This window comes from Manis javanica, chromosome 8 (genome assembly GCF_040802235.1).
Source record: "Manis javanica isolate MJ-LG chromosome 8, MJ_LKY, whole genome shotgun sequence".
In the NCBI taxonomy this organism is placed as follows: Eukaryota; Metazoa; Chordata; class Mammalia; order Pholidota; family Manidae; genus Manis; species Manis javanica.
Genome location: NC_133163.1, coordinates 124618957 through 124645088, shown reverse-complemented (window position 1 = coordinate 124645088; position 26132 = coordinate 124618957). Strand labels below are relative to the sequence as shown.

The following is a 26132-nucleotide window of genomic DNA, read 5'->3' as shown; positions in this document are numbered from 1 at the left end:
CCCACAGGGAATAAAATCCAATCAGAAAGCAGCCACTTTGGATAGAAACTTGCAGTCTTAGTTGAGGAAACATACAAAAAGATAGTATTTGTGGCTGCCACATGAACTTGGAAGGAAAAAATTCCAGGGAGAGAACCATAAACAGAGGGAAAACCATAAACTCTACATGTAAAACTTACCTAACCTAGAGAAGGAAACAGACATCCAGGTCTAAGAAGCAGAGACCCCCAAATAAGATGAACCAAAGGAGGTTCACACCAAGACACATAATAATTAAAAAGTCAAGTATCAAAGACTAAGAGAGACTCTTAAAAGTAGACAAAAATTCAATGAGTTACTTATGTACAAGGGAAACCCCATGAGGGTACCAGCTAATTTTTCAGCAGAAACTCTACAGGTCAGAAGGAGTGACTAAAAGAGAAAGTCCTACAAAGTGCTGAAGGAGAAAGACCTACAACCAAGAGTACCCAGCAAAGTTATCATTCAGAACCAAAGGAGTTAAAGAGCTTCTCAGGCAAACAAGAGTTAAAGGAGTTCACCATCACTAAACCAGAAGATAAAATGGCTTCTTGAGGAGAATAAAAGGCTGTAACTAGAAGATTATGAAAAGAAAATATTTCACTGATAAAAATAGACATCAATCGTAGACCAATCACCAAAAACCTAGTAAGAAGGTTAAAAGACAAAAGTAGTAAAACCAATTACTTCTAAAAATTAGTTAAGAGAATCAGTAGGTGTTAAAGAAGACATCATGTACATAAAACATGGAGGAGGGAGAGTTAAAAATGTAGTGCTATGAGAATGCATTTGAACTTAAGCAACTATCAACACAGACTGCTATATATGCAAGATGTAATATATAAACTACACAGTAACCACAAATCAAAAACCTATGATACACAAAAAAATAAAGAGAAAGAAATCCAACCATAACACTAAAAGTCATCATGCACAAGGGAAGAGAACAAGAAAAGAAACAGAGAATAACAAAACAACCAGAAAATGTTGAACAAATGGGCAATAAGTACATACCTATCAATGATCACTTTAAATATAAATGGCCTATATGGTCTAATCAAAAGACAAAGGGTGACCAAATGGATAAAAATCAAGACCCATCTATATGCTGCCTCTTTACAAGAGACTCACTTTAGACCTAAAGACACATGCAGACTGAAAGTGAAAGTATGGAAAGGTATTCCATGCAAATAGATACGAAAAAAAAAAGCCAGAGCAGCAATACTTATATCAGAGAAAACAGACTTTAAAACAAAGACTGTAAAAGGAAACAAAGGATTTTACATAATGATTAATGGCTCAATCTAGCAAGAAGATATAACAATTGTAAATATCTATGCACCCAACAGAGAAGCACCTAAATATACATAGAAAATATTAACAGACATAAGGGAAGAAATCAACAATAATACAGTAATAGCAGGGGACCTTAACACCCCACTTACATCAATGGCTAGATAATCCAGACAGATAATCAATAAGAGAACAGTGGCTTTGAACCACACATTAGACCAAACAGACCTAATAGATACATACAGAACATTACACCCAAATATAGGAGAATACTGATTCTTTTCAAAGGCATGTGGAACATTCTCCAGGATAGATCCCCTGTTAGGCTAAAAAACAAATCTCAATACATTTCAGAAGATTAAAATCATACCAAGCATCTTTTCCAACCACACTAGTATGAAACTGAAAACCAATTATGAAGGGTCCCCACCAGTAAGATGGCAAACTTCTGGCTTCTTTTCGGGGTCCTCGGTTCCCGCCGGCGCCACCTGAAGCCCAATCACCTCTCACCCCCCTCCCAATCCCAGCACCTAGCCAACAGCCACCAGCCCCATAGAAGTGACACCTCAATCAATTCATGCCCCTTCCTATATAACCCAGCGCCTTTCCTTAATAAAGCGGAACTCTCCGGTGAATTGCTGCTGTGTGTCGCTCCTTTCCTTTCAATGGTGCCGAAACCCGGGAGACGGGACACCCCAACTGGGCCCCGTCTTCCCCCCAACACCAGCAGCAGCTTGCCCTCGTCCTCTTTTTCCGACGCTGGCTCATCACACTCACCACTCCTCTCTGGCCTTTAGGTAAGTTTTCCCCCCGGGGTGGGCCACTCTTCCCTGAGCTATCGCAGTGCCATTGACCGTGATCGTCTGGCAAGGCCCTGACGCTCGGGGACGAGGAGGGAACGCTCACTGCCTCAGGCCTTCACGGCTGTGGCGGACCCTCAGGCCCCTCCTCCAAAAGCCATAAACCCCCGCCTCAGGCCTGAAACTTTTTAAGCAAAATTTCCCCGGGGTGGGCCACTCTTCCCTGAGCTATCGCAGTGCCATTGACCGTGATCATCCGGCAAGGCCCTGACGCTCGGGGACGAGGAGGGAACGCTCCCCGCCTCAGGCCTTCACGGCTGCGGCGGACCCTCAGGCCCCTCCTCCAACAGCCATAAACGAGGTGACTCCTTTGTAGATGACAACGCTCCCTTTTCCCCCCCTCCTCCTTCTGCTCCGTCCGCCAAAAACGCCTAGCACTAGGTACCTCGTGACTCTGGCAAACTGCCTTCTTAGGGAAGTCTGGGTGACGACCCACACTTCCTAAGAAATTCCGACTCGTATACGAGTTTCCGCAGACCACCAAGGATCATCGGGGACGCCCTTTGTCTCCTTGTGGTCTGCTTCCAGTCCGAGGATCTCTGTTCGTCTTCCCCTGTTTGTCTCCTTCTCTGTCCTTTAGCCATGGGAGCCTCCTCATCCCTCCCTGAAAGTTCACCTCTTGAATGCCTGCTTAAGCATCTGGCTACCCTCTCCCTGACGCCTGATATAAAACCAAAACTTCTCCATAAATATTGCTCCCAAGATTGGCCGACATACCCCCTAGACAATAACAACCAATGGCTCGCAGGGGGAACTCTTGATCCTAACATCACTCGCGATCTTTTTAACTACTGCCAGCGCCTGAAAAAATTGAAGGAGATTCCCTATATCGAAGCTTTCCACCTCCTCCTCCCCCAGCCCCCTCCCAAGTTCTCCTAGCCTGCAAGCTGCAGCCCCCGCAAAAGCCTCCCGTTCACTCCCTTCCCCTTCTTCTCCTACAACAGCCCTTCTCCCTTCCTCCCCAACCATCTCCTCCCCCATCTCACCTCCTCCACCTTCATTCCCTGCAGATTAAGCCTGAGCCTTTCAGCCCCCCTTTAACTAGGTCCCAGGGGCCTCCTCCGTCTTTGCCCTCATCACCCGTTTCTCCCCTGTTAGGGACCGCCTTTGTCTTCTCACATGTTTGTAGAGAGAATGGGAAAGCACCTCCCCCCATGTCTGAACGCAGCATGGGAAAGCACAAGCTAGAGAACAACCGGTGCAGTCCTTAGAAGTTATCTGTCCACAAAAACATATCTTGCCAAGACTCCTCACTCTGAAAATAGGGAGACCTTGAAGATGTGTAGAAACACCGCCCCTGCTTCTAGCTAAGCCCTTCCCCCACTTGCCGATGTGGCAAGAATAGAGAACAAAGACATTCCATAAGCAATTAACTGGATCCCTGCTGTAGCTCAGTTAGTAGAGCATGGGACTCTTAACCTCAGAGTCATGAGTTCAAGCCCAAGTAAAGCAGCAGAGGCAAGCAGTTGGGCTGCAGGCTGGCAACACGTGGGTCTGATTCTATCTTTCTTTATTTTCTTTGCCCCCCTTCTGCACTTCAGGACCTGCTCGACTAGGCACAGCTAGACCGCGTCACTCCCCCACAGACTGAGCCAGAACCCTCAGTCCCCCTCAGACTCAGTCCCGAGGGCCTCCCAAAATTATCGCCCCACTCCGAGAAGTAGCAGGATCCGAAGGCATCGTGCGCGTTCACGTCCCTTTGTCCTTAGGAGATTTAGCCCAACTAGAGAAACGCCTAGGTTCCTTTTCCACTGATCCCACGACCTACATCAGGGAGTTTCAATGGACCCTCCAGTCTTACAGCCTCACGCATCATGACATTTTCATGCTCCTGGCCAATACTCTCCTCCCTGAGGAGCGTAGACAAGCTTGGGACTTTGCCCAAACACACGCTACCGAAACCCACAGGACTGACCCCACCTGTCCCCCTGGTCCCACTGCTGTCCCTTAACAAGACCCACACTGGGATTATAACACCGCCGTGGGTCTCCACTCTCAAAATATTTTTGCCTCCTGCTTAATAGCAGGTCTGAAAAAGGCAGCTCGTAAAGTAGTCAATTTTCAAAAGCTCTAAGACATAATTCAAAAGAGAGATGAAACCCCTCCGAGTTCTTAGACAGACTCACTCAAGCCCTATTACAGTATACCAGCCTGGACCCAGAAACACCTGAAGGAAGACATGTCCTTATGACATACTTCCTAGCTCAAGGCTACCCCGACATTAAAGCTAAACTCAAAAAGTTAGAACAGGGCCCCACTACCCCACAGACTGAGATCCTAACAGTGGCCTTTAAAGTCTTCCATAACCGGGAGGAGGAGAAAGAACGCCGTAAACAAAAGGCTGATCAGGCCAATTTCCAGATGTTAGCCCACAACATGGGCGCCCCTCTACAAACAAGCCCCCCCAGGAGCTTGTTTCAAGTGCGGAAAAGAGGGACATTAGTCAAGGGCGTGCCCCTCCCCCAGATCTCCTACAACCCCATGCCCCAGATGCCACAAAAAGGGCCACTAGGGGTCTGATTGCCCAACCACCCGAAGGGGAGGCTGGACGAACAACCCCCATCCTAAGCCCGCCGTAGTGGGGCTGGCAGAAGAAGATTAACAGGGCCCGGGGGCTTCTCGCCCGACCATTTCCATCACCAAACAGGAGCCCAGGGTTACTTTAACAGTAGACGGTCGCCCCATCTCCTTCCCCCTAGATACAGGAGCCACCTTCTCAGTTTTGCGAGAATACCGGGGCCCTACCACGCCAGCCATTACTCCTATAGTCGGGGTAGGAGGTAAACAGATTTTCCCATTAAAAACCCCCCCTTTTATGCACAATCCAAGACAATCCCATACCTTTCTCCCACTCCTTCCTGGTTATGCCCCAGTGTCCCATCCCTTTACTAGGACGAGACATCCTTTCCCTCCTCCACGTTTCCATAACTATATCCACTCCCACAGCCCCCAGTACTCCCTTTCTAATGGCCCTCATAGCCGACGACCCCCCTCTACCCAATGAAAGCTCCGGTTCTGCCCTCATACACCCTGTAAATCCCAAAGTTTGGGACATTACAAGCCCCTCCGTGGCCCTATGTTCCCCTGCCTCTATCAAATTACGTGACCCCTCTCAGTATATCTGTCAGGCCCAATACCCCCTAACCACTTCAGCCCTCATAGGCCTCCAACCCATCATTCAAGCAGACCCACTCACTCCCCATTTAATACCCCCATATTAGCTGTTAAAAAAACCAACGGATCTTTCCACATTGTCCAAGTCCTTCGCCTCATCAACATAGCTGTTGTCCCTATCCATCCCTTAGTTCCAAATCCATACAGCCTTTTATCACAGATCCCTGCCTCACCATCCCACTTCTCAGTCCCAGATCTCAAAGACCCATTTTTCTATCCCTCTAGGCCCCTGCTCCCATGATTTTTTCATCTTCGCCTGGACAGACCCATACACAAGACATTCTAAACAACTCACTTGGACAGTTTTGCCACAAAGCTTCCGAGATAGTCCCCATATTTTTAGACAGGTCCTAGCTCAGGACCTCAAACAGTTTCATCATGATCACTCCAAGTCCACCTTATAATACATAGACAATCTTCTGCTCTGCAGTCCCTCGTGGGAACAGTCTCAACTTGACACTGCGTCACTACTTAACCTTCTAGCTTCCAGAGGTTACTGAGTATCCCCCGTCAAAGCTCAAATCTCTTCCCCTTCTGTCACTTACCTTGGATTCCTTCTGTCTCAACAAAGAAAGTCCATTACCTTAGACAGAAAATGACTCCTCTCTGACCTGCCCGTTCCCAAAACCAAGACAGAAATCCTCTCCTTTCTAGGCCTGGCTGGGTATTTTAGAGCGTGGATCCCTAACTTCTCCCTGTTGGCAAGACCCCTATACGACCTCAGCAAGGGCCCCCCTGAAGAACCATTATCATCCTCACCCTTCATTAAGCTCCGTCAAGCCCTTGTGGAAGCCCCAGCTCTCCATCTCCCTGATTTGTCAAAACCCTTCTCATTATACATTCATGAGAGTTCCAGTCAAGCTCTAGGAGTCCTAGGCCAATATTATGGCCCATCCTTTGCCCCAGTAGCTTATCTCTCCAAGCAATTAGACCCCACAGTTCGGGGATGGGCCCCCTGCCTACGGGCATTAACCGCTGGACAGCTCTTGCAGAAAGAAGCTCATAAACTAACATTCGGGGCGCCCCTTACCATTCTGTCCCCACATCACCTAAAAGATCTCTTAACCTACAAAAGTTTACAGACTCTCCCTCCCTCCAGACTCCTGACCTTACTGTCCTCTTTCCTCCAAAATCCAAACATTTTTTTCCTCCCCTGCCCGCCCCTGAATCCGGCCACTCTTCTTCCTCTACCCCACTGTCCTCACACTCCCTCGCATGACTGCCTGGAAGCCCTTCACAACTTCCTTCCGTGCCACTCCACGATCTCCGAAGGAGCCCTCTCACACTCCGACCTCATCTGGTTTACTGATGGGTCCTCCTTTAAACATGAGGGCACCCACTACTCAGGATATGCAGTAGTCTCCCTCGAAGATGTCATTGAGGCACGAGCCCTACCCCCTGGTACCACCAATCAGCAGGCTGAACTCATTGCAGCCACCACAGCTTGCACTCTGGCCCGGGAGACGTCTCTCACACTGTACACTGACTCCAAGTACGTATTCCATGTTCTCTTGTCCCACGCGGCAGTATGGAAAGAATGAGGCCTCCTCACCACAAAAGGGAATTCCATAACTAATTCAGCCTTAAGTACTAAACTTCTAGAGGCTTCACAACTCCCACACCGACTGGGCATAGTCCACTGCAAGTCACATCAAAAGGATGACTCCCCCATTGCAAGAGGTAACAACAAAGCTGACAGAGTAGCCCGGGCAGTTGCCCTATCAGAAGACACACCAGACAACAATCCGTCTGCCCTTGCAGTTTTAGCCTCATCACAAGACACCCTCTGCTCTCAGGACAAAGAGTCTCTCTTCTGCCTCTTACATGACCTGTTCCATCCCAGCCCCCAATCCTGATCCATTTTTTACAATCTTTTTTTCCTCTCTCTCCTGAAGACAAAACCCTACTTAACCAAATCACGTGCAAGTGCACCATCTGCCAACGCACTAACCCTAATACCCCCCTCAAAGCCCGACCCTTCCCGGCTCATCAAGCAAGGGGTAATGTCCCCGCTGCAGATTGGCAAATAGACTTCACTAACATGCCCCCCGTATGGCGTACCAGATACCTACTTGTGTTAGTAGATACATTTTCAGGATGGATCGAAGCTTTCCCCACCACTAACAAACGAGCGTCCACGGTTGCCTCTATCCTCCTCACCCAGATCTTTCCTAGGTCCGGGGTGCCCACTTCCCTCCAATCAGATAACGGCCCTGAGTTCACTGCCCAAATTATCCAGAACCTCTCCAAGTCGCTCTCGCTCCCCTGGCATTTACATTGTCCTTATCGACCACAAGCTTCGGGAAAAGTTGAAAGAGCCAATAGGACTCTAAAGGACATCCTGACCAAACTATCTCTAGAACTACACCTTGACTGGGTTCACTTACTTCCCTCCCAAAGAAACCTTCCTTCTTGTCGCCCTTTGAGATCATGTACAGCCGCCCGATTCTACCCCCGGGGCTCCCTTCCCACAAAGGACCAATTCCTCCCAATATAGCCCTTCCACTACTCTCTCTCCTCCGCACTGAATTGTGGAGATATCAGGATTGGCTCCTTCCTGATCCATCCGCCTCCCAAAATCCTCCTGTCTTACAGCCCGGCCAACTAGTGTTTTATAAGCCACCAGAGGATCAGCCCTCTCTCACCCCAAAATGGGAAGGTCCACACCCAGTTATTCTCTGCACCCCCTCGGCCGCCAAGCTCTCACTGTCTGATAACTCTGTCACCCCTTGGATTCATATCTCCAGGTTGAAACCAAATACCCAAGACCCACCTTCTCTGGACACCCAAGACCCATCAGTCACAATCCAGAGTCCTTCGGATACAGCCCAAGACGCTGTCTACTCTACCACGCCTCATCCCTCCGATCCCTTGAAGCTCCGCATCTCCCGTGCACTCCCTTTGCCATCCATACCCGAATCATGACTTTTTCCTCCTTTACTGCTCTCTTGCTTTTTTTCCTCATTCCTATTGTCTTCCCTGCCGCCCCAGTCTCCTTTGTATGGCGATTCGAAGTCAGACAGACTTACACACAGCATCAAACAAAAGTTACTGCCCTCATTGCCACATCAGACTGCCCTCTGAAAGGCTGCTCCGAGCCTTTGTACCTCCACTTTCCTCCCTCCACCGAAGTATTCATTTACAGCTACCCTTTATTCTCCCTACCTCTGCTTCCTCTATGACCAAAGACAAGCCTATTGCAGGCGATGGCAAGACACCTACGGGGGATGTCCCTACTGGTCTTGCACCATTCACTACATGAGTAACTTCCAGTACCCACAGTATTACTCCTCCAACCGTTTCATAAAATATCCCAACGGCTCATTCTCCTTATCAATCCCAGATCCCTGGGACTCTCGATGGGCTGCTGGAGTAACAGCCTCAGTTTACTACAAGGGGTCCTCGACCCCCCACGGTACCCTTCATATCTCTCGAGAGTATGTTCCCTCTCACTCCCAGATCTCTCAAGTTGCATCAGATATCAGACATTCCGAGAAAGTCATTATCCAAACTCTTGACGGCGCCTCTTCATCTTCTTATCCCCACCCCTCTTCCCATTTCTCCTACTCTTCATTACAGCTCATTCAAGACACCACCATCTTTCTCAACCACACCCTCAACACCGCCAATTGTTTCTTGTGTGCATCACTACAGCGCCCACTGCTGGCCGCCGTGCCCCTCAATATTTCCAACTACTCTTTCCATGCAGACGGACAACCCCTCCGTCCCCTGGCAGACATACCCCTATGGGAACCAGAATACGCAGATAATCTCACCATCCACCACTGTGTAAGCCCAACTCCACCCCCCTCCAGCGCACTTCACTGCCTCTCTATCTACACCCCTACCTCCGGCTCTAAGACTTTTACACAACCGGGACACTTCTTTTGGTGTAATGGCAGTCTTTTCAACTCACTACCTCTCAACTCCGATACACCCTGCATTCTTGTCACCCTAATCCCACAGCTTACACTTTACAGCATGGCAGAATTCCTTGAGCTCCAATCTCCCTTGCACTCGTGCACAAAAAGGGCTGCTTTCCTTCCCATCATGGTCGGTATCTCTTTAATCACCTCAGCCATTGGGGTGGGGTTTTCAGGAGGAGCCTTGGGTCACTCTCTATGGGCAGTTAGAGATCTCGACACCAAACTTGAGGGAGCCCTGACATCCACTGCCGATTCCCTGGCCTCTCTCCAAAGACAGGTCACTTCGCTAGCTAAAGTCACCCTTCAAAACCGGTGGGCCCTAGATCTGCTTACAGCCGAGAAGGGCGGCACCTGCGTCTTCCTCTGGGAAGAGTGCTGCTATTACATCAACAAATCCGGCATTGTAGAAACTGACATCACCAAACTCACCGACCTTGCCTCCAGCCTCCACTCTGCTTCCAATTCCAACCCATTCTCTTCAATACTAACAAACCCCCTCCTCACCTGGCTCTGGCCCATTGCAGGCCCCATAATAATCATTCTAATCACCTGTCTCTTCTTACCCTGTATAATAAAGTTCATCAAATCCCAAGTCGGAAGAATCTCTAATCAAGCTTTCAACCAGCTTTTACTCAGGAACTACCAGCTTCTGGCCACAAAAGATCCCTCACCCTCACGTGACCTCCTCACCACACACTGAGATGGACCCCTCTCTCCGCTGGAAACTGTTCCTGGAAACAATGGCCGCAGATGCCTGGCTCCTGACACCCATATCCTCTTAGCACCATTGGAATCAACAGGTCCTCAACCTATGGTTACAGGGAGCCTTCATTGATTTCCAACCTGAAGAAGTCCACATCTACTCATCCTTACTGTGGGGAGTCCTATCAACCCTTTCCTCCCAATCCTCAAACCCTCACTCCCTTCTCCGCCCCTGTTCAGCAAGAAGCAGTCAGAGAGAAAGCAACGTCCACAAACCCATAGAGGAGAAAGGGGGGAATGAAGGGTCCCCACCAGTAAGATGGCAAACTTCCGGCTTCTTTTCGGGGTCCTCGGTTCCTGCTGGCGCCACCTGAAGCCCAATCACCTCTCGCCCCCCTCCCAACCTCAGCACCTAGCCAACAGCCACCAGCCCCGTAGAAGTGACACCTCAATCAATTCATGCCCCTTCCTATATAACCCAGCACCTTTCCCTAATAAAGCGGAACTCTCCGGTGAATTGCTGCTGTGTGTCGCTCCTTTCCTTTCAAATTACATGAAAAAAATACAAAAAAACAGGTTAAACAACATGCTACAAAGAAAGAGGAAGTAAAAAAATACCTGAATAATAATGAAAACATAACCATAATAATGTAAAGTCTTTGAAATGTAGCAAAACGGTTCTAAGAGGGAAGTTTATAGCATTAAAGGCCTACCTCAAGAAACAAGAAAAATCTCAAATGACCAATCTAACCTTAGAGCTACAGGAACTAGAAAAAGAACAAAAAAAGCCCAAAGTTAGAAGGAAGGAAATAATAAAGATCAGAGCAGAAATAAATGAAATAGAGACTAAAAGAAAATACAAAGGATCAATAAAACTAAGAGCTGGTTCTTTGAAAAGATAAACAAAATTGATAAAACATTAGCTAGACTCATCAAGGAAAAAGAGGATTCAAATAAATAAGATCAGAAATGAAAGAAGTTACAACACTCACCAGAGAAACACAAACAAGTACATGAGAGTACTATGAACAATTATATGCCAACAAATTGGACAACCTAGAAGAAATGGATAAATTCCTAGAAAGACAGTCTCCCAAAACTGAACAAGGAAGAAAGAGAAAATGTTAGCAGGGTAATAATGAGTTACAAAATTCAAGTGGTAATCCAAAAAATGCAAAAAAAACCAACAATTCTAGGACCAGATGGCATCACAGGAGAATTCTACTAAATATTTAAAGAGTTATTACATACCCTTTTGAAACTATTTCAAAAAATTGAAGAGGAAGGGAAGCTTCCAAGTTCACTGAATGAGGCCAGCATTACCTTGATATCAACACCAATGACACTACAAGAACACTAGAGACCAATATCCCTGGTGAACAAAGACACAAATATCCTCAATAAAAATATTAACAAACTGAATTAAAAAATACATTAAAAGGATTTTACAACCAAGTGGGATTTATTCCAGGGAAGCAAGGATGGTTCACTATCTGCAAGTCAATCAATGTGATACACGACATTAACAAAAGGAAGGAAGAAAACCACATGGTCATTTCAACTCACCAGTTTGACGAAGAGCAATGGAGCACGGAGTGGGTGGAAGTTTAAGACTGCTGAACACCCAGCCCTGGAGATGTGCTTTGGGGCACAAACCTACACTGTGTGGTGCTCTAGAGATGCTGAAAAAGCACTTGACAAATTTTGCCATCCATTCATGATAAAAACTCCCAAAAAAGTGGGTATACAGGGAACATACCTCAACATAATAAAGGCCATATATGGCAAACCCACAGCTAAGATCATACTCAATGGTGAAAAGCTGAAAGTTTTTCCTCTGTGATCAGGAACAAGGCAAGGATGCCCACTCTCACCACTTTTATTCAGCAGTTCTAGTGATAGCAATCAGACAAGAAAAAGATATAAAAACCATCCAGATTGGTAAGGAAGAAGTAAAACTGTCACTGTTTTTAGATGACATGATACTATATGTGGAGAATTCTAGACTCCATCAAAAAATTTAGAATAAATTCAGTAAGTAGAATACAAAATCAAAACACAGAAACCTGCTGCATTTCCATATACAAATAATGAATAGAGAGAAATTAAAATCAATTTTAATTGAAATCAATTAAGAGAATTAAATCAATCCCATTTACAATTGTACCAAAAAGAATAAAATACCTAGGAAGAAATTTAACCTTGGAGGTGAAAGTCCTATACTCTGAAAACTGTAAGACAATTATGAAAGAAACTGAAGATAACACAAATTGGAAAGTTATTCCATGCTAATGGATAGGAAGAATTAATATTGTTAAAATAGCCACACTGCCCAAAACAATTTATTGATACAATGCAGTCCCTATTAAAATGCCACAGCACTTTTCACTGAACTAGAGTACATAATCCAAAAATTTATGTGGAACCACAAGAAACCCCAAATAGCCCATGCAATCTTAAAAAAGAACAAAGTTGAGGGTATCATGCTCCCTAATTTCAAACTATAGTACAAAGCTAAAGTAATCAAAACAGTACAGCAGTGGCACAAGAACAGAGACACAGACCATTGAAACAGAATACACAGTCCAGAAATAAACCCATGCCTCTATAGGCAATTAATATATAAGGAGGCAAGACTATACTATGGGGAAGAGATAGTCTCTTCAATAAATGGTACTAGGGAGGATTCAAGATGGCGGCATGAGAGGTGAGACAAGAGAACTACTTCCAAAACTACATATAGTACAAAAATATAGTTAATACAACTAACCCTGGAACATCAACAGGAGGGAAGGCTGCACGAGAATGCATATAGACCTCACGAACAGAGCCGACCTCACGAAGCAGGGTAACGTACCAAAGCCTTGATCCAGCAGGACCCAGGCCCTCGCTCCCCCTCCCCCCAGCTCACCAGTGGGATGAAGAGCCATGGAGCAGGGAGCAGGTGGAGGTTTAAGACTGCTGAACACCCAGCCCTGGAGATCTGCTTTGGGGCACAAACCTACACTGTGTGGTGCTCTGGAGGTTGGTGGGGTTGGGGAGCTGAGACAGGGGGAGTGCTTGAGAGATTCCAGCTGTTTGTGAAGGGAGGGGATCCACATCCGGCCTGTCTGGGACTAAGGAGAGGCAGGCGATCTAAGAGGCTTCCTAGCAGCGAGAGGAGTGCTGAACGGGCGAGGTTTGCATGGAGCTTGCTGCATAGGAGAAGGGATAGGTGAAGAAGGTTGACTGGGCGCATTCTGCCCAGCAGGATGGGAACTTTGAGGAGCTTCAGGTGCACCATCCTCCTGGCTGACTACTCAGTTCTGAGGCCCGCCACTGTGACATGGAGCCTGCTGCGCCTTCCTCCTGGCCTGGAGGCACTGGCTTAAAAACCAGCAGTCACTGAGCTTGGGTACATAATCCTATGGATTTGTGGCGTACTAATGCCAGCCAGAGGGAGGCCCCACCTACAACAGCTAGAGATGCAAAGTACAGAGACTTAAACCTGTGTGCTCGGCCCACTGGCTCTGATATGGGAGGCAGGCACTGCAGCCGGGTATCAGGAAACAGCTGTTTCCTACCCACAGGCACCAGCACCGCTCCCCTATGACTCGCGACCTCACTCTAGGGTCTAAGCAGCTCCAGAGACTAGAGCTTCTAGGCATTAGAGGGCACCAGATAGAAATATGAAATGTCAAATGAATCTGCTTCAGACTAAAATATCACAAACTCAAGAAAAAGGGCCAAATGAAACTGAACTCACCAATCTTCCTGAGAGTTCAAAATGAAAATCATAAACATGCTCATGGAGGTACAGAAAAATATTCAAGAACTCAGAAAAGAATTTAAGATGCAGATTCAATCATTAAGAAATTCTATATCTGAAATGAAACATACAATGGAGGGATTTAAAAGCAGATTGGATGTAGTAGAAGAGAAGGTAAATGGAATAGAAATTAGAGAAGAGGAATACAAAGAAGCTGAAGCACACAGAGAAAAAAGAATCTCTAAGAATGAAAGAATACTGAGAGAACTGTGTGACCAATCCAAACAGAACAATATTTGTATTATAGGGGTACAAGAAGAAGAAGAGAGAGAGAAAGGGATAGAAAGTGTCATTGAGGAGGTGATTGTTGAAAACTTCCCCAATCTGGGGAAGGAGATAGACTCTCAGGTCATAGAGACGCACAGATCTCCCAACACAAGGGACCCAAGGAAGACAAGACCAAGACATATAATAATTACAATGGCTAACATCAAGGATAAACACAGACTTTTAAAAGCAGCTAGAGAGACAAAAAAGATCACATACAAAGGAAAACCCATAAGGGTATCATCAGATTTCTCAACAGAAATCTTACAGGCCAGAAGGGAGTGGCATGATATATTTAATGCAATGAGGCAGAAGGGCCTCAAACCAAGAATACTCTATCCGGCAAGATTATTATTTAAATTGGAAAGAGGGATTAAAAAATTTTTAGATAAGCAAAAGCTGAGAGAATTTGCCTCACAAAAACCACCTCTACAGTGTATTTCGGAGGGATTGCTATGGATGGAAGTATTCCTAAGGCTAAATAGATGTCTCCAGGGGAAATAAAACCACAGCAAATTATTAAGCAGATGCAAAATCAAATCAACTACCCCCAAAGTCAATCAAGGGATAGACAAAGAGTACAGAATATGATACCTAACATATAAAGAATGGAGGTGGAAGAAAAAGGAAGAAAGAACCTTTAGGTTGTGTTTCTAACAGAATACAAAGTGAGTTAAATTAGACTGTTAGATAGTAAGGGAATTACCCTTGAACCTTTGGTAAACATGAATCTAAAGCCCGCAATGGCAATAAGTACATACTTATCGATAACCACCATAAATGTAAATGGTTTGAATGCACCAATCAAAAGACACAGAGTCACTGAATGGAAAAAAAAAATAAGACCTGTCTATATGCTGCCTACAAGAGACTCACTTCAAACCCAAAGACATACACAGAGTGAAAGTAAAGGGATGGAGAAAGATATTTCATGTAGCTAATAAGTAGAAAAAAGCAGGAGTTACAGTACTTGTATCAGACAAAATACACTTCAAAATGAAGAAACTCAGAGGAGACAAAGGACATTACATAATGATAAAGGGGTGAGTCCAACAAGAGTATATAACTATTATAAATAACTATCCACCCAACACAGGATCAACATATGTGAAACAAATAATAACAGAATTAAAGGGGGAAATAGAATGCAATGCATTTATTTTAGGAGACTGCAACACACCACTCAGTCCAAAGGACAGATCAACCAGGCAGAAAGCAAGCAAAGAGACAGAGGCACTGAACAATGTATTAGAGCAGATGGACCTAAGGGACATCTACAGAACCCTCCATCCAAAAGCAACAGGATACACATTCTTCTCAAGTGTACATGGAACATTTTCAAGAATAGATCATATACTAGGCCACAAAAAAAGCCTCAGTGTACTCAAAAAGACTGAAAGTGTACCAACCAGCTTCTCAGATCACAAAGGTATGAAACTAGACAAATACACAGAGAAAACAAAAAAGCCCACAAATACATGGAGGCTTAATAACATGTCCCTTAATAATCAATGGATCAATGACCAAATAAAAAAAGAGACCAAGCAATATATGGAGACAAGTGACAATAATAATTGAACAACACAAAACCTGTGGGACGCAGCGAAGGCAATGCTAAGAGGGAAGTATATTGCTGTACAGGCCTACCTCAGGAAAGAAGTATTCCAAATGAACAGTCTAAACTCACAATTAATGAAACTAGAAAAGGAAGAACAAATGAGGCCCAATGTCAGTAGAAGGAGGGACATAATAAAGATTAGAGCAGAAATAAATAAAATTGAGAAGAATAAAACAATAGGAAGAATCAATTAAAGGATGAGCTGGTGCTTTGAGAAAGTAAACAAAATAGATAAATCCCTAGCCAGACTTATCAAGAAAAAATGAAAGTCCACACACATAAACAGAATCAGAAATAAGAAAGGAAAAATCACTATGGACACCACAGAAATACAAAGAATTATGAGAGAATACTATGAAAAATTATATGGTAACAAATTGGATAACCTAGAAGAAATGGACAACTTTCTAGAAAAATACAACCTATCAAGACTGACCAAGGAAGAAACAGAAAATCTGAATAGATCAATTACCAGCAAAGAAATTGAACTGGTAATCAAAAAACTACCTAAGAACAATACCCTTGGTCCAGATGGATTCACTGCTGAATTTTATCAAACATTTAGTGAAGACCTAATACCTATCCTCCTTTAAAGTTTTCCAAAAAGTAGAAGAGGAGGGAATACTTTCAAACTCATTTTATGAAGCCAACATCGCTCTAATACCAAAACCAGGCAAAGACACCACAGAAAAGAAATTTATAGACCAATATCCCTGATGAACACAGATGCAAAAATACTCAGCAAAATATTAGCAAATCAAATTCAAAAATACATCACAAAGATCATCCATCATGATCAAGTGGGATTCATCTCAGGGATGCAAGGATGGTACAACATTCAAAAATCCATCAACATCATCCACCACATAAATAAAAAGGACAAAAACCACATGATCATCTCCATAGATGCTGAAAAAGCATTTGACAAAATTCAACATCCATTCATGATAAAAACTCTCAACAAAATGGTCATAGAGGGCAAGTACCTCAACATAATAAAGGCCATATATGACAAACCCACAGCCAACATTATCCTTAACAGCAAGAAGCTGAGAGCTTTTCCTTTAAGATCGGAAACAAGAGAAGGATGCCCACTTTCCCCGCTTTTACACAGCATAGCACTGGAGGTCCAAGCAATGGCAATCAGACGACACAAAGAAATAAAAGGCACTGACTGGCAAGGAAGAAGTTAAACTGTCCCTGTTTGCAGATGACATGATGTTGTACATAAAAATCCCTAAAGTATCCACTCCAAAACTACTAGATCCAATATCTGAATTCAGCAATGTTGCAGGATACAAAATTAATACACAGAAGAAACCTGTTGCATTCCCATACACTAACGATGAAATAGCAGAAAGAGAAATCAGGAAAACAATTCCACTCACAATTGCATCAAAACAAATAAAATACCTGGGAATAAACCTAACCAAAGAAGTGAAAGACCTATACTCTGAAAACTACAAGACACTCTCGAAATAAATTAAAGAATATACCGATAAATGGGAACACATCCCGTGCTACTAGATAGGATGAATTAATATTGTCAAAATGGCCATCCTGCCTAAAGCAATGTACAGATACAATGCAATCCCTATCAAAATATCAACAGCATTCTACAATGAACTAGAGCAAATAGTTCTAAAATTCATATGGAACCACAAAAGACCCCAAATAGCCAAAGCAATCCTGAGAAGGAAGAATAAAGCAGGGGAATTATGCTCCCTGACTTCGAACTCTACTACAAAGCCCCAGTAATCAAGACAATTTGGTACTGGCACAAGAACAGACCCATAGACCAGTGGAACAGACTAGAGAGCCCAAATATAAACCCAAGCATATATGGTCAATTAATATATGATAAAGGAGCCATGGATATACAATGGTGAAATGACAGTCTCAACAGCTGGTGTTGGCAGAACTGTACAGCTACATGTAAGAGAATGAAACTGGATAATTGTCTAACCACATACACAAAAGTAAACTCAAACTGGATCAAAGACCTGAATTTAAGTCGTGAAACCATAAAACTCTTAGAGAAAAACATAGGCAAAAATCTCTTGGACATAAACATGAGCAACTTTGTGAACATATCTCCCCAGGCAAGAGAAAAAAAGCAAAAATGAACAAATGGGACTATATCAAACTACAAAGCTTCTGTACAGCAAAGGACACCATCAATAGAACAAAAAGACATCCTACAGTATGGGAGAATATATTCATAAATGACATGTCCGATAAGGGGTTGACATCCAAATTATATAAAGAGCTCACGCACCTCAACAAACAAAAAGCAAATAAGCCAATTAAAAAATGGTCAGAGGAGCTGTACAGACACTTCTCCAAAGAAGAAATTCAGATGGCCAACAAACACATGAAAAGATGCTCCACATCACTAATCATCAGAAAAAAGCAAATTAAAACCACAATGAGCTATCACCTCACACCAGTTAGGATAGCCAACTTCCAAAAGACAACAGCAAATGTTGGTGAGGATGTGAACAAAGGCCTCCTACACTGCTGGTGGGAATGTAAATTAGTTCAACCATTGTGGAAAGCAGTATGGAGGTTCCTCAAAAAATTCAAAATAGAAATACTATTTGACTCAGGAATTCTACTCATAGGAATTTACCCTAAGAATGCAGGAGCACAGTTTGAAAAAGACAGATGCACCCCTGTATTTATCACAGCACTATTTACAATAGCCAGGAAATGGAAGCAACCTAAGAGTCCATCAGTAGATGAATGGATAAAGATGTGGAACATATTCACAATGGAATATTATTCAGCCATGAGAAGAAAACAAATCCTACCATTTGCAACAACATGGATGGAATTAGAGTGTATTATGCTCAGTGAAATAAGCCAGGCAGATAAAGACAAGTACCAAATGATTTCACTCATCTAGGGAGGGGGGACACAGGGAAGGCAGTATAACAGAGAGAAGACAAGTAGTGATTTTATACCATCTTACTATGCTGATGGACAGTGACTATAATGGGGTACGTGGCGGGGACTTTATAATAGGGGGAGTGTAGTAGCCATTATGTTCCTCATGTAATTGTACATTAATGATACCAAAATAAATAAATAAATAAATAAATGGGACTAGGAAAACTGTACAGTTACATGCAAAGAATAAAACTGGATCACTGGCTTACACCACACACAAAAATAAACTGAAAATGGATTAAAACCTAAATACAAGACCTGAAACCATAAAAATTCTAGAAGAAAACCAGCAGCAAACTCTTGAACATTAGCATTATTAACTTTTTTCTGCATGTCTCCCTAGGCAAGGGAAATGAAGCAGAAATAAACAAATGGTACTACATGAAACTACAATGCTTTTGCACAACTAAGGAAACCATCAAATAAACAAAAAGGCAACTTACTGAACAGTAGAATATACTTCCAAACTGTATAATTGGTTATGGGATGATACCCAAAATACATAAAAAATTCATACAACACAGTAACAAAAAAATCAACAGCCTGATTAAAAAGTGGGCAGAGGACCTGAATAGACATTTTCCTAGAGAAGACACATAGAGATAGTGAACAGGCATATGAAAAGATGTTCAATAGCACTAATCATTATGGAAATACAAATTGAAACCACATTAAGAAATCACCTCACACCAAACAGAATACCTAATACCAACAAGAAAACAAATATCAAGTGTTGGCAGGGATGTAGAGAAAATGGAAAAGAAAGCATTATGAAGGCTTCTTAAAAAACTAATAGAAATACCATATGACCCAAAAAGTTTACTTCTGGGAATTTGCCCAAAGAAAACAAAATCACCAATTCAAAAAGATATATGTACTGCTATGTGTATTGCAGCATTATTTACAATAGCCAAAATACGGAAGCAATCATCTGTAGATGAATATGTAAAAAATGTGGTTCATTTGTATAATGGAATACTACCCAGCCATACAAAAGAATGAAACCTTGCCATTTGCAACAACATGAACAGACCTAGGGGACATTATGCTAAGTAAGATCAGTCAGACGCAGAAAGACAAATACTGTATTGTTTCATTTATATGTAGAGTGTAAAACAAAACAAACAAACAAACCAAAGTAAAACAGACTCACAAGAGAACAGACTGGTGGTTCCTATGGGGCAGGAGAGTAGGGACATGGGTGAAATAGATGAAGGGAAAAAAAACTAGTAAGAATGTATGATATCTTGATTTGGGTGATGGTTACATGAGTCTATACACACATCAAAATTTGTCAAGCTGTACACTAAACGTGCATTTTATTATATGTACCTCAACATAAAGTTCTATGAACCTCAATAAAAAATTTATTTTAATTATTAAGAAAAGCAAGCAATTCAATAAAGGCTAAAAATTTGAATGCACTATTTCATAAGGAAGACATCTGAATGGTCAACAACACAACACTGTTCATCATTAGTTATCAGAGAAATGCAAATTGAAACCACAATAATTTAGTACCACTACCTGTGCAGACAACTGAACAGCTAAAACATCAAACATTGGTGAAAATAAGGAGCCAAAAGAACCCATATTAACAGTAGATAGGATTGTAAAATTGTACAATTACTTTGGCAAGAAATGAACCAAAGAGGGATGTCACAGCCCAAGCAAGTGGGGAGGGCATCTATATAGGAAGGCTGCTTAGTGCAGGGTGTCAGAGCCTGAGAGGGTAAGGTATTGGCAGGGCCCAGGGTTTTCACTGTGGGGATGAGCATTACATACAGGGAAAGGGAGAGAGCTAGAATTAATCCCGTGGTATTGAACTGGAATTGGTAGTAGAGCTGTGAACTCATGATCTTCAATATAAATAGATGGATACAGAAATACAGATGTAAATGTGTTTGTATGTGTATATAAGTATATAGGTGTGTGTATATATCTACACATACATACCTACACACATTCCCTAGCTTTTGTCACTGAGAGTTTCTGTGAAGAGCAACATCCCAACAGCAATGAACACAACTAACATTCAGATGTTGGCTTCTAAATAGTATTCTTCACTAAAAGGAACCAGGACTCCTTGGAGAAAAGACTGGGTAAAGAAAAGTACAAAATGAGCCTGTACAAAAGGGTTCAAAGAATGATAGGGACATATCAAAAAGACGTGGAAGCTACCGTGAAGAGGTTCTCGGTAGCCAAATGTGGGACAATTTGCATGTCGATAACAAATTTTCACTCAGAGAATAAAATAGGAACCACAGTCCATACTGGTATAAATGAGTAAATACAAAGTCTGAGAACTGGAATACTCACATCATTTCAAAGTACCTCTTTAGGACATTGTATTCTAAAGAGTAGCTGTCCCATAATCTTTAAAAGCGTTAAGATCATGAAAGCCAAAGACAGGAACTGTTTACAATGGAAGGACATATGACAAATAAATGCAAAATGACATTGAACTAGATCCTTTTGCTATAAAGGCCATTGCTAGGACAACAAGCAAAAACAAGCAAAACTCAAATGGGGTCTGACAATTAGGTAGTATTCATATATCACTGTTAATGACCTGATTTTAAAGGTTGTATTGTGGTTCTATAGGAGAAAGTATTACATTAGCACATTTGGAGATAATGGGGCATCATCTGAGAAACGTAATCTCAAAGGCCCACAAAAATAAAGGCTTTTGCTCTGTATTTGCAAGCTTTCTGTAAGCTTGAGATCATTTCAAAGAAAGTTTTAAAGGCTTAAAGAAAAATACACACACACACACACACACACACACACACACACACACACACACACACACACACACACACACACAATATGTGTATGATCAGGCCTAACTCAGAGTTAATGAATCAGAATCTCCAGGGATTATATGATTTATGTCAAAGAAAGTCTTCAAAGCATTTAATATATTTAAGTTGCTTATGAAAAATTTTAAAAATAATTCTCTATTTATACCAATGATGTTGAAGAAAGGTAATTGTATGACATTCATTTCCAGTACAGGTAAGGGTGCCACTGGCCATTCCCTATCATCCTGCTGTTCTACTTAAAAGGAAGCGCCCCCTTTCGGTCAGCATGAATAGAAGCTTGCCTGCCACCTTGGGGCATCTCTCAGAATTACTTGTAGAAGTACTATTGATTAGGAAAGTTGTAGTTCTCATCTTTTGTAAAGTTAAGCTTGAAGATGTCTACTCATGTAAACCTGCACAAACAAGATTTGCACCAGAAATACATGTGTGTCACACCTAATTAAATACCAGGGAAGGATAGAGCTCATCTGCTTAAAAAATATTCTCTGACAGCAAGGTTAAGGTAATGTCACAAGCAAACAGGTCACATAGTTTTGTGATTTTATTTATAAATAGTTTTAGTACCTATTTTAGATTTTGGATCTCCTTATCTGACTTCAAATAAGTTGAATAACACAAGAAGTATCAAACATAAGAGGAAAGATCGATACATTAGATTTGATCATATAAAAATTAAAAATTTCTGTTCAACCAAAGATAATAAGCCTCAGCATGGGAAAAAATATTCACAGTACAGGTAACTAACAAAGAACTTACACAGAGATTACATAAAGAACTTCTACAAGGAGAAAATAAAAAGCCAAAGAACCAGGGACTCACTGTCTATGATATTTTGATTTGCTTTTAGCAAAATATATTTTATGAATCATCTTATATGATAAAATTATCTTACTGGATTTTTACAAAAAAAAAAAAAAAAGCCAAAGAACCCCAATTTTTAAATGGTCAAAAGACTGAACAGACACTTCAAAACAAACTTCAAAGATTTTAAAAATCTATTTTGAAATTTTCAGTGAATATCTGATAGAACAGGGGACTGAGATACGATTTTTTTAAATGGATGTGACTTAATATCTTATTTTGAATCACACAAAAACACATTTTATTTTGAAATACTTAAGAATCTCATTTCCTCCATATAATAAAGACTTAAACTGGCTGAGAATCTTAATCACTGAAAACATACCACATGGGAACAATCACTAGATATTTTTAGTAATTCAACTTTGAAACTAATTATTTTCCTTTTGTAAGTTTTGGATGGGTTTAACTGAAGAATATTCTAGTATCACTTATCCAAAGGGATCAGAATTTTTCTGAATTTCATGTAAGTAGAAAAAATACAGAAATTTATGATGTGTTCAGGAAGATGCAAGACTACAGCTGTCATTCACTGCTTCCAATTTTAAGATTCTGCATTCATTAACATAGGTAGTTTTATGATTTTAATAAACAGGTTTTATGGTAAATAAATGCTAATGTGAACTTATAAAATCCATTAATAATAAAATTCTGCTTTTATCAATTTTATATTTGGTTTTGTGATATGAATTTGACAGTGTTTCACTGCTTGAAAAAAATATGAAAAATAATGCTGGATTTGAGAACTACTGACATTTTACTGAGACCAAGAAATCCACAGATCTTGTGAGGACAATTCACTGTGGCAGTGGCTAACTGCTTAAGTACACTATGAATAGGACATAAGTCATTGAGATGACTGCTCAACAAATACATACAGTTCTTATCTCCCAGGGACTGTGCACGGCAGGTTTTACTTACTGGTGCTACTATTTTTCCTGTTTGTCCAACTTGCATGTCATTGGGAACAAAGCCAGCATCAACAGCAGCACGAGAAGCACCAACTAAGGGGAGAAAATACTTGTCATTTTTTTGGAAATTCATTTTCTAAAAAAATCCCCTTGTCACTGATCAAGATTTCTGTAACTAAGACTTAGTGATTTTATACAAAGACTTTCAAGAAATTCCTTCTATTTATACTCAAAGATGTAATATTTTAAATTTGGTTTAAGTCCTCTGCTTCCTTTATCAAAAAGGCTTTCAGATATTAATAAAACATACATTATACTCTGGGATGTCATTATACAATACTCCTTTAGGCAACAACTTCACAACTTTTGAAGAAAGATACTATAATATCATTACCTCGGTGACCACATAAAGAGAAGAGTTACATATAACAGAAGGTAAAGGTTTAGCCAGTATTTGCTCTCTTAAAAAAAAATTAGATTTAACTAGACTTCTCTCCAGGAGTCAACAAGGAGCCCAGTACTAGAAGTAAAGCCACCCCTCTCCCAGCAGATGTCAAGAATGAGCCTCAGGTCCTCTTCATCTAGAGAGGACCAGAAAGAGCCAAAGGCAACACTCCTCACCACCGCCTAAAACTCAGTCTCACCACCATTACCTCTCTCATGTCAGTCAGGACTGATCACACTCTGCCCTTTTCCTACATCAGTCACTACAGGCCCATAGTCAGAAGTCATCCTTCATTACCCGTTCAGTGGTCCCCATAATGCCCTGCATGCACCCTAACCTGCACCCAGCTCCTAGTCCTCTCATTTAGGAACCCTTACACTATGACTTTTGGAACTCACAGCAATCACAGTCCCCTCTGTCTTTGATCTGTCTGTCCAGATGTTCTTTGAGGACAGCAATTCCCCTACAGCCCTCCTCAGCAGATGCTGCCTTGTCTGTCACCATCTTCACACCACTGGGCCTGGACAAGGGTCTGCTCTTGCAACTCTCAGGAAGCTCCCCCTCTTTCTTCCTTAAAAGCCTTCAGCTTTGAATCTCGTGTCATCAGATTATGTCACCCATTTATTTCTGTATCATCTATCAACCACTAGATCAATCCGCTTCATTTCTCAACGATTTTTAGCTTCTGGGTCATTGTCACTTTTTCCAATACTAGTCTTTTCTTAATTCTTGGAGATTTCTACACCCGGGCTTCTCAGTTTCTTAAAGAACTCTCCCCCAGCCATCTTGTCTTCTATCCTATCCTCACCCACACCCATCCTGACCTTTCCATCACCAATATTCCTTGATAACCTCAATTCTCAGTGAACCCCTCCATCCAGCTGACTCCCTGTGCTGCCCAATTCCAACAACCCTCAAACCCCGCTAGGATCCACGCAATTCTATGGACTGTCCCTCTCTCCCCTCGCGTTCTCTCTTCTTCCTTTACCCAGCTCAAATTCTACAATCTATACACTAATCACTCCCTCAAATATGCCATCAGTTTCCTTGTTCTCCTCTTCCATCATCACGCTAAACTGGAAAAACCTCCTCTGTTTAACTAAGCAGTCTCTCCACCGTTTTCATAACTGTCCTCACAATTCAGCATGACTGCAGATGAACACAAACACTTTAAATAAACAGGCCTTAACTCTCATTCTCTCCTAAACTACGACTTCATCTTTTCTTCTCTCTTCAACTTCCAGTACTCTTCAGCAGTACTCTAACTCATTCTCAGCAAGTGATCTTATTTCCTATTTCACTGAAAAATATTGAAACAATCAGAAGAGAACTTCCACATGCTCCAACTAACACACTCATCTATCAACCTGCAGCTGCGTCCATCACTCTCTCCCGCCTACTCACGGACACTGACCCAGCAACTCCTCCCTCTCTCTCCTGGATGATTAATGTTTCCCCTCTCGACTGCAGCGTTCCCATGAGAAAATAAGCATACTATCATCTGTCCCATTTTTAAAAGTCCCTCTGTTGGTCCCACTCCCCTGTAGTTATTATCCATTTTTATGCTTTCCTATACAGCAAAATCACTCAAGTGAATTGTCTGTATTCACTGTCTTCAACTCCAGGTCTCCCACTCTATTTCTAAAAACCTGAGTGGGGAGGAGACAAGATGGCAGCGTGAGTAGTTCAGCAGAAATCTCCTCCCAAAAACATATATATTTTTGAAAATACAACAAATACAGCTATTTCTAACAGAGAGACGAGTGGATACAGTACAATAGCCAGGCTACATCTACATTAGTGAGAACTCAGCATCTCACGAAGGGGGTAAGATACAAGCCGCAGCCCGGCGGGACCCAAGCGCCGCACCCCCACCCCAGCTCCTGGCAGGAAGAAAGGAGTCGGAGCGGGGAGGGAGAGGGAGCCCAGGACTGCTAAACACCCAGCCCCAGCCATCCGCACTGGGAGCACAGCCACATGGTGCACAGTGTGCTGGATATCAGACAAACGGAAAAACAAAACCTGTGAGCGGGTCCCCACAACCGGCTCCACTGGGACAAAAGAAAAGCGAGTGCTTTTTGAAAGTCTTAAAGGGACAGGGACCCCAGAGCCGGACAAAATCATCCTGGCACACTCAGCCCAGCAGCTGGGAATCCCAGGGAACTCTAGCCGACCTGACCCCCTGGGCAGCAGCACAGCTCTGAAGCCCCTCACAGCGATAAAAAGCCTGCCAGTCATTCCCCCAGCTGGTGCAGACCCCAACACACCGGCCCAGTAGAGGGAGAGTGGGTGTGCACACCCGTGGCGGCAGCCCCAGAGGGGCCCAGGAGAGGCCTGCGAGCGCGGGGGGTGGGGGGCAACGCCAGAGAGGCGCGGGAGCAGCCCGCATGAGCCTGCAGCGGCGGTGGCCAAACGGCCTGGGAGCGGCCTGCAAGAGCCCACGGCGGTGGCAGCGGAGGGGCCCGGGAGCAG

At 42.8% G+C, this 26132-nt stretch overlaps 1 protein-coding gene across 2 annotated transcripts in view; it reads right to left on the bottom strand.

The window, feature by feature from the left end:
* Positions 1-26132, bottom strand: part of ETFA (electron transfer flavoprotein subunit alpha) — a 116588-nt gene that overhangs the window by 46835 nt on the left and 43621 nt on the right. For both annotated transcript variants that reach the window (XM_073212233.1, XM_073212232.1), the window contains one exon: positions 23226-23308. In XM_073212233.1, the coding sequence (XP_073068334.1) occupies positions 23226-23308 (83 nt within the window). The remainder of the gene's footprint in view (positions 1-23225; positions 23309-26132) is intronic.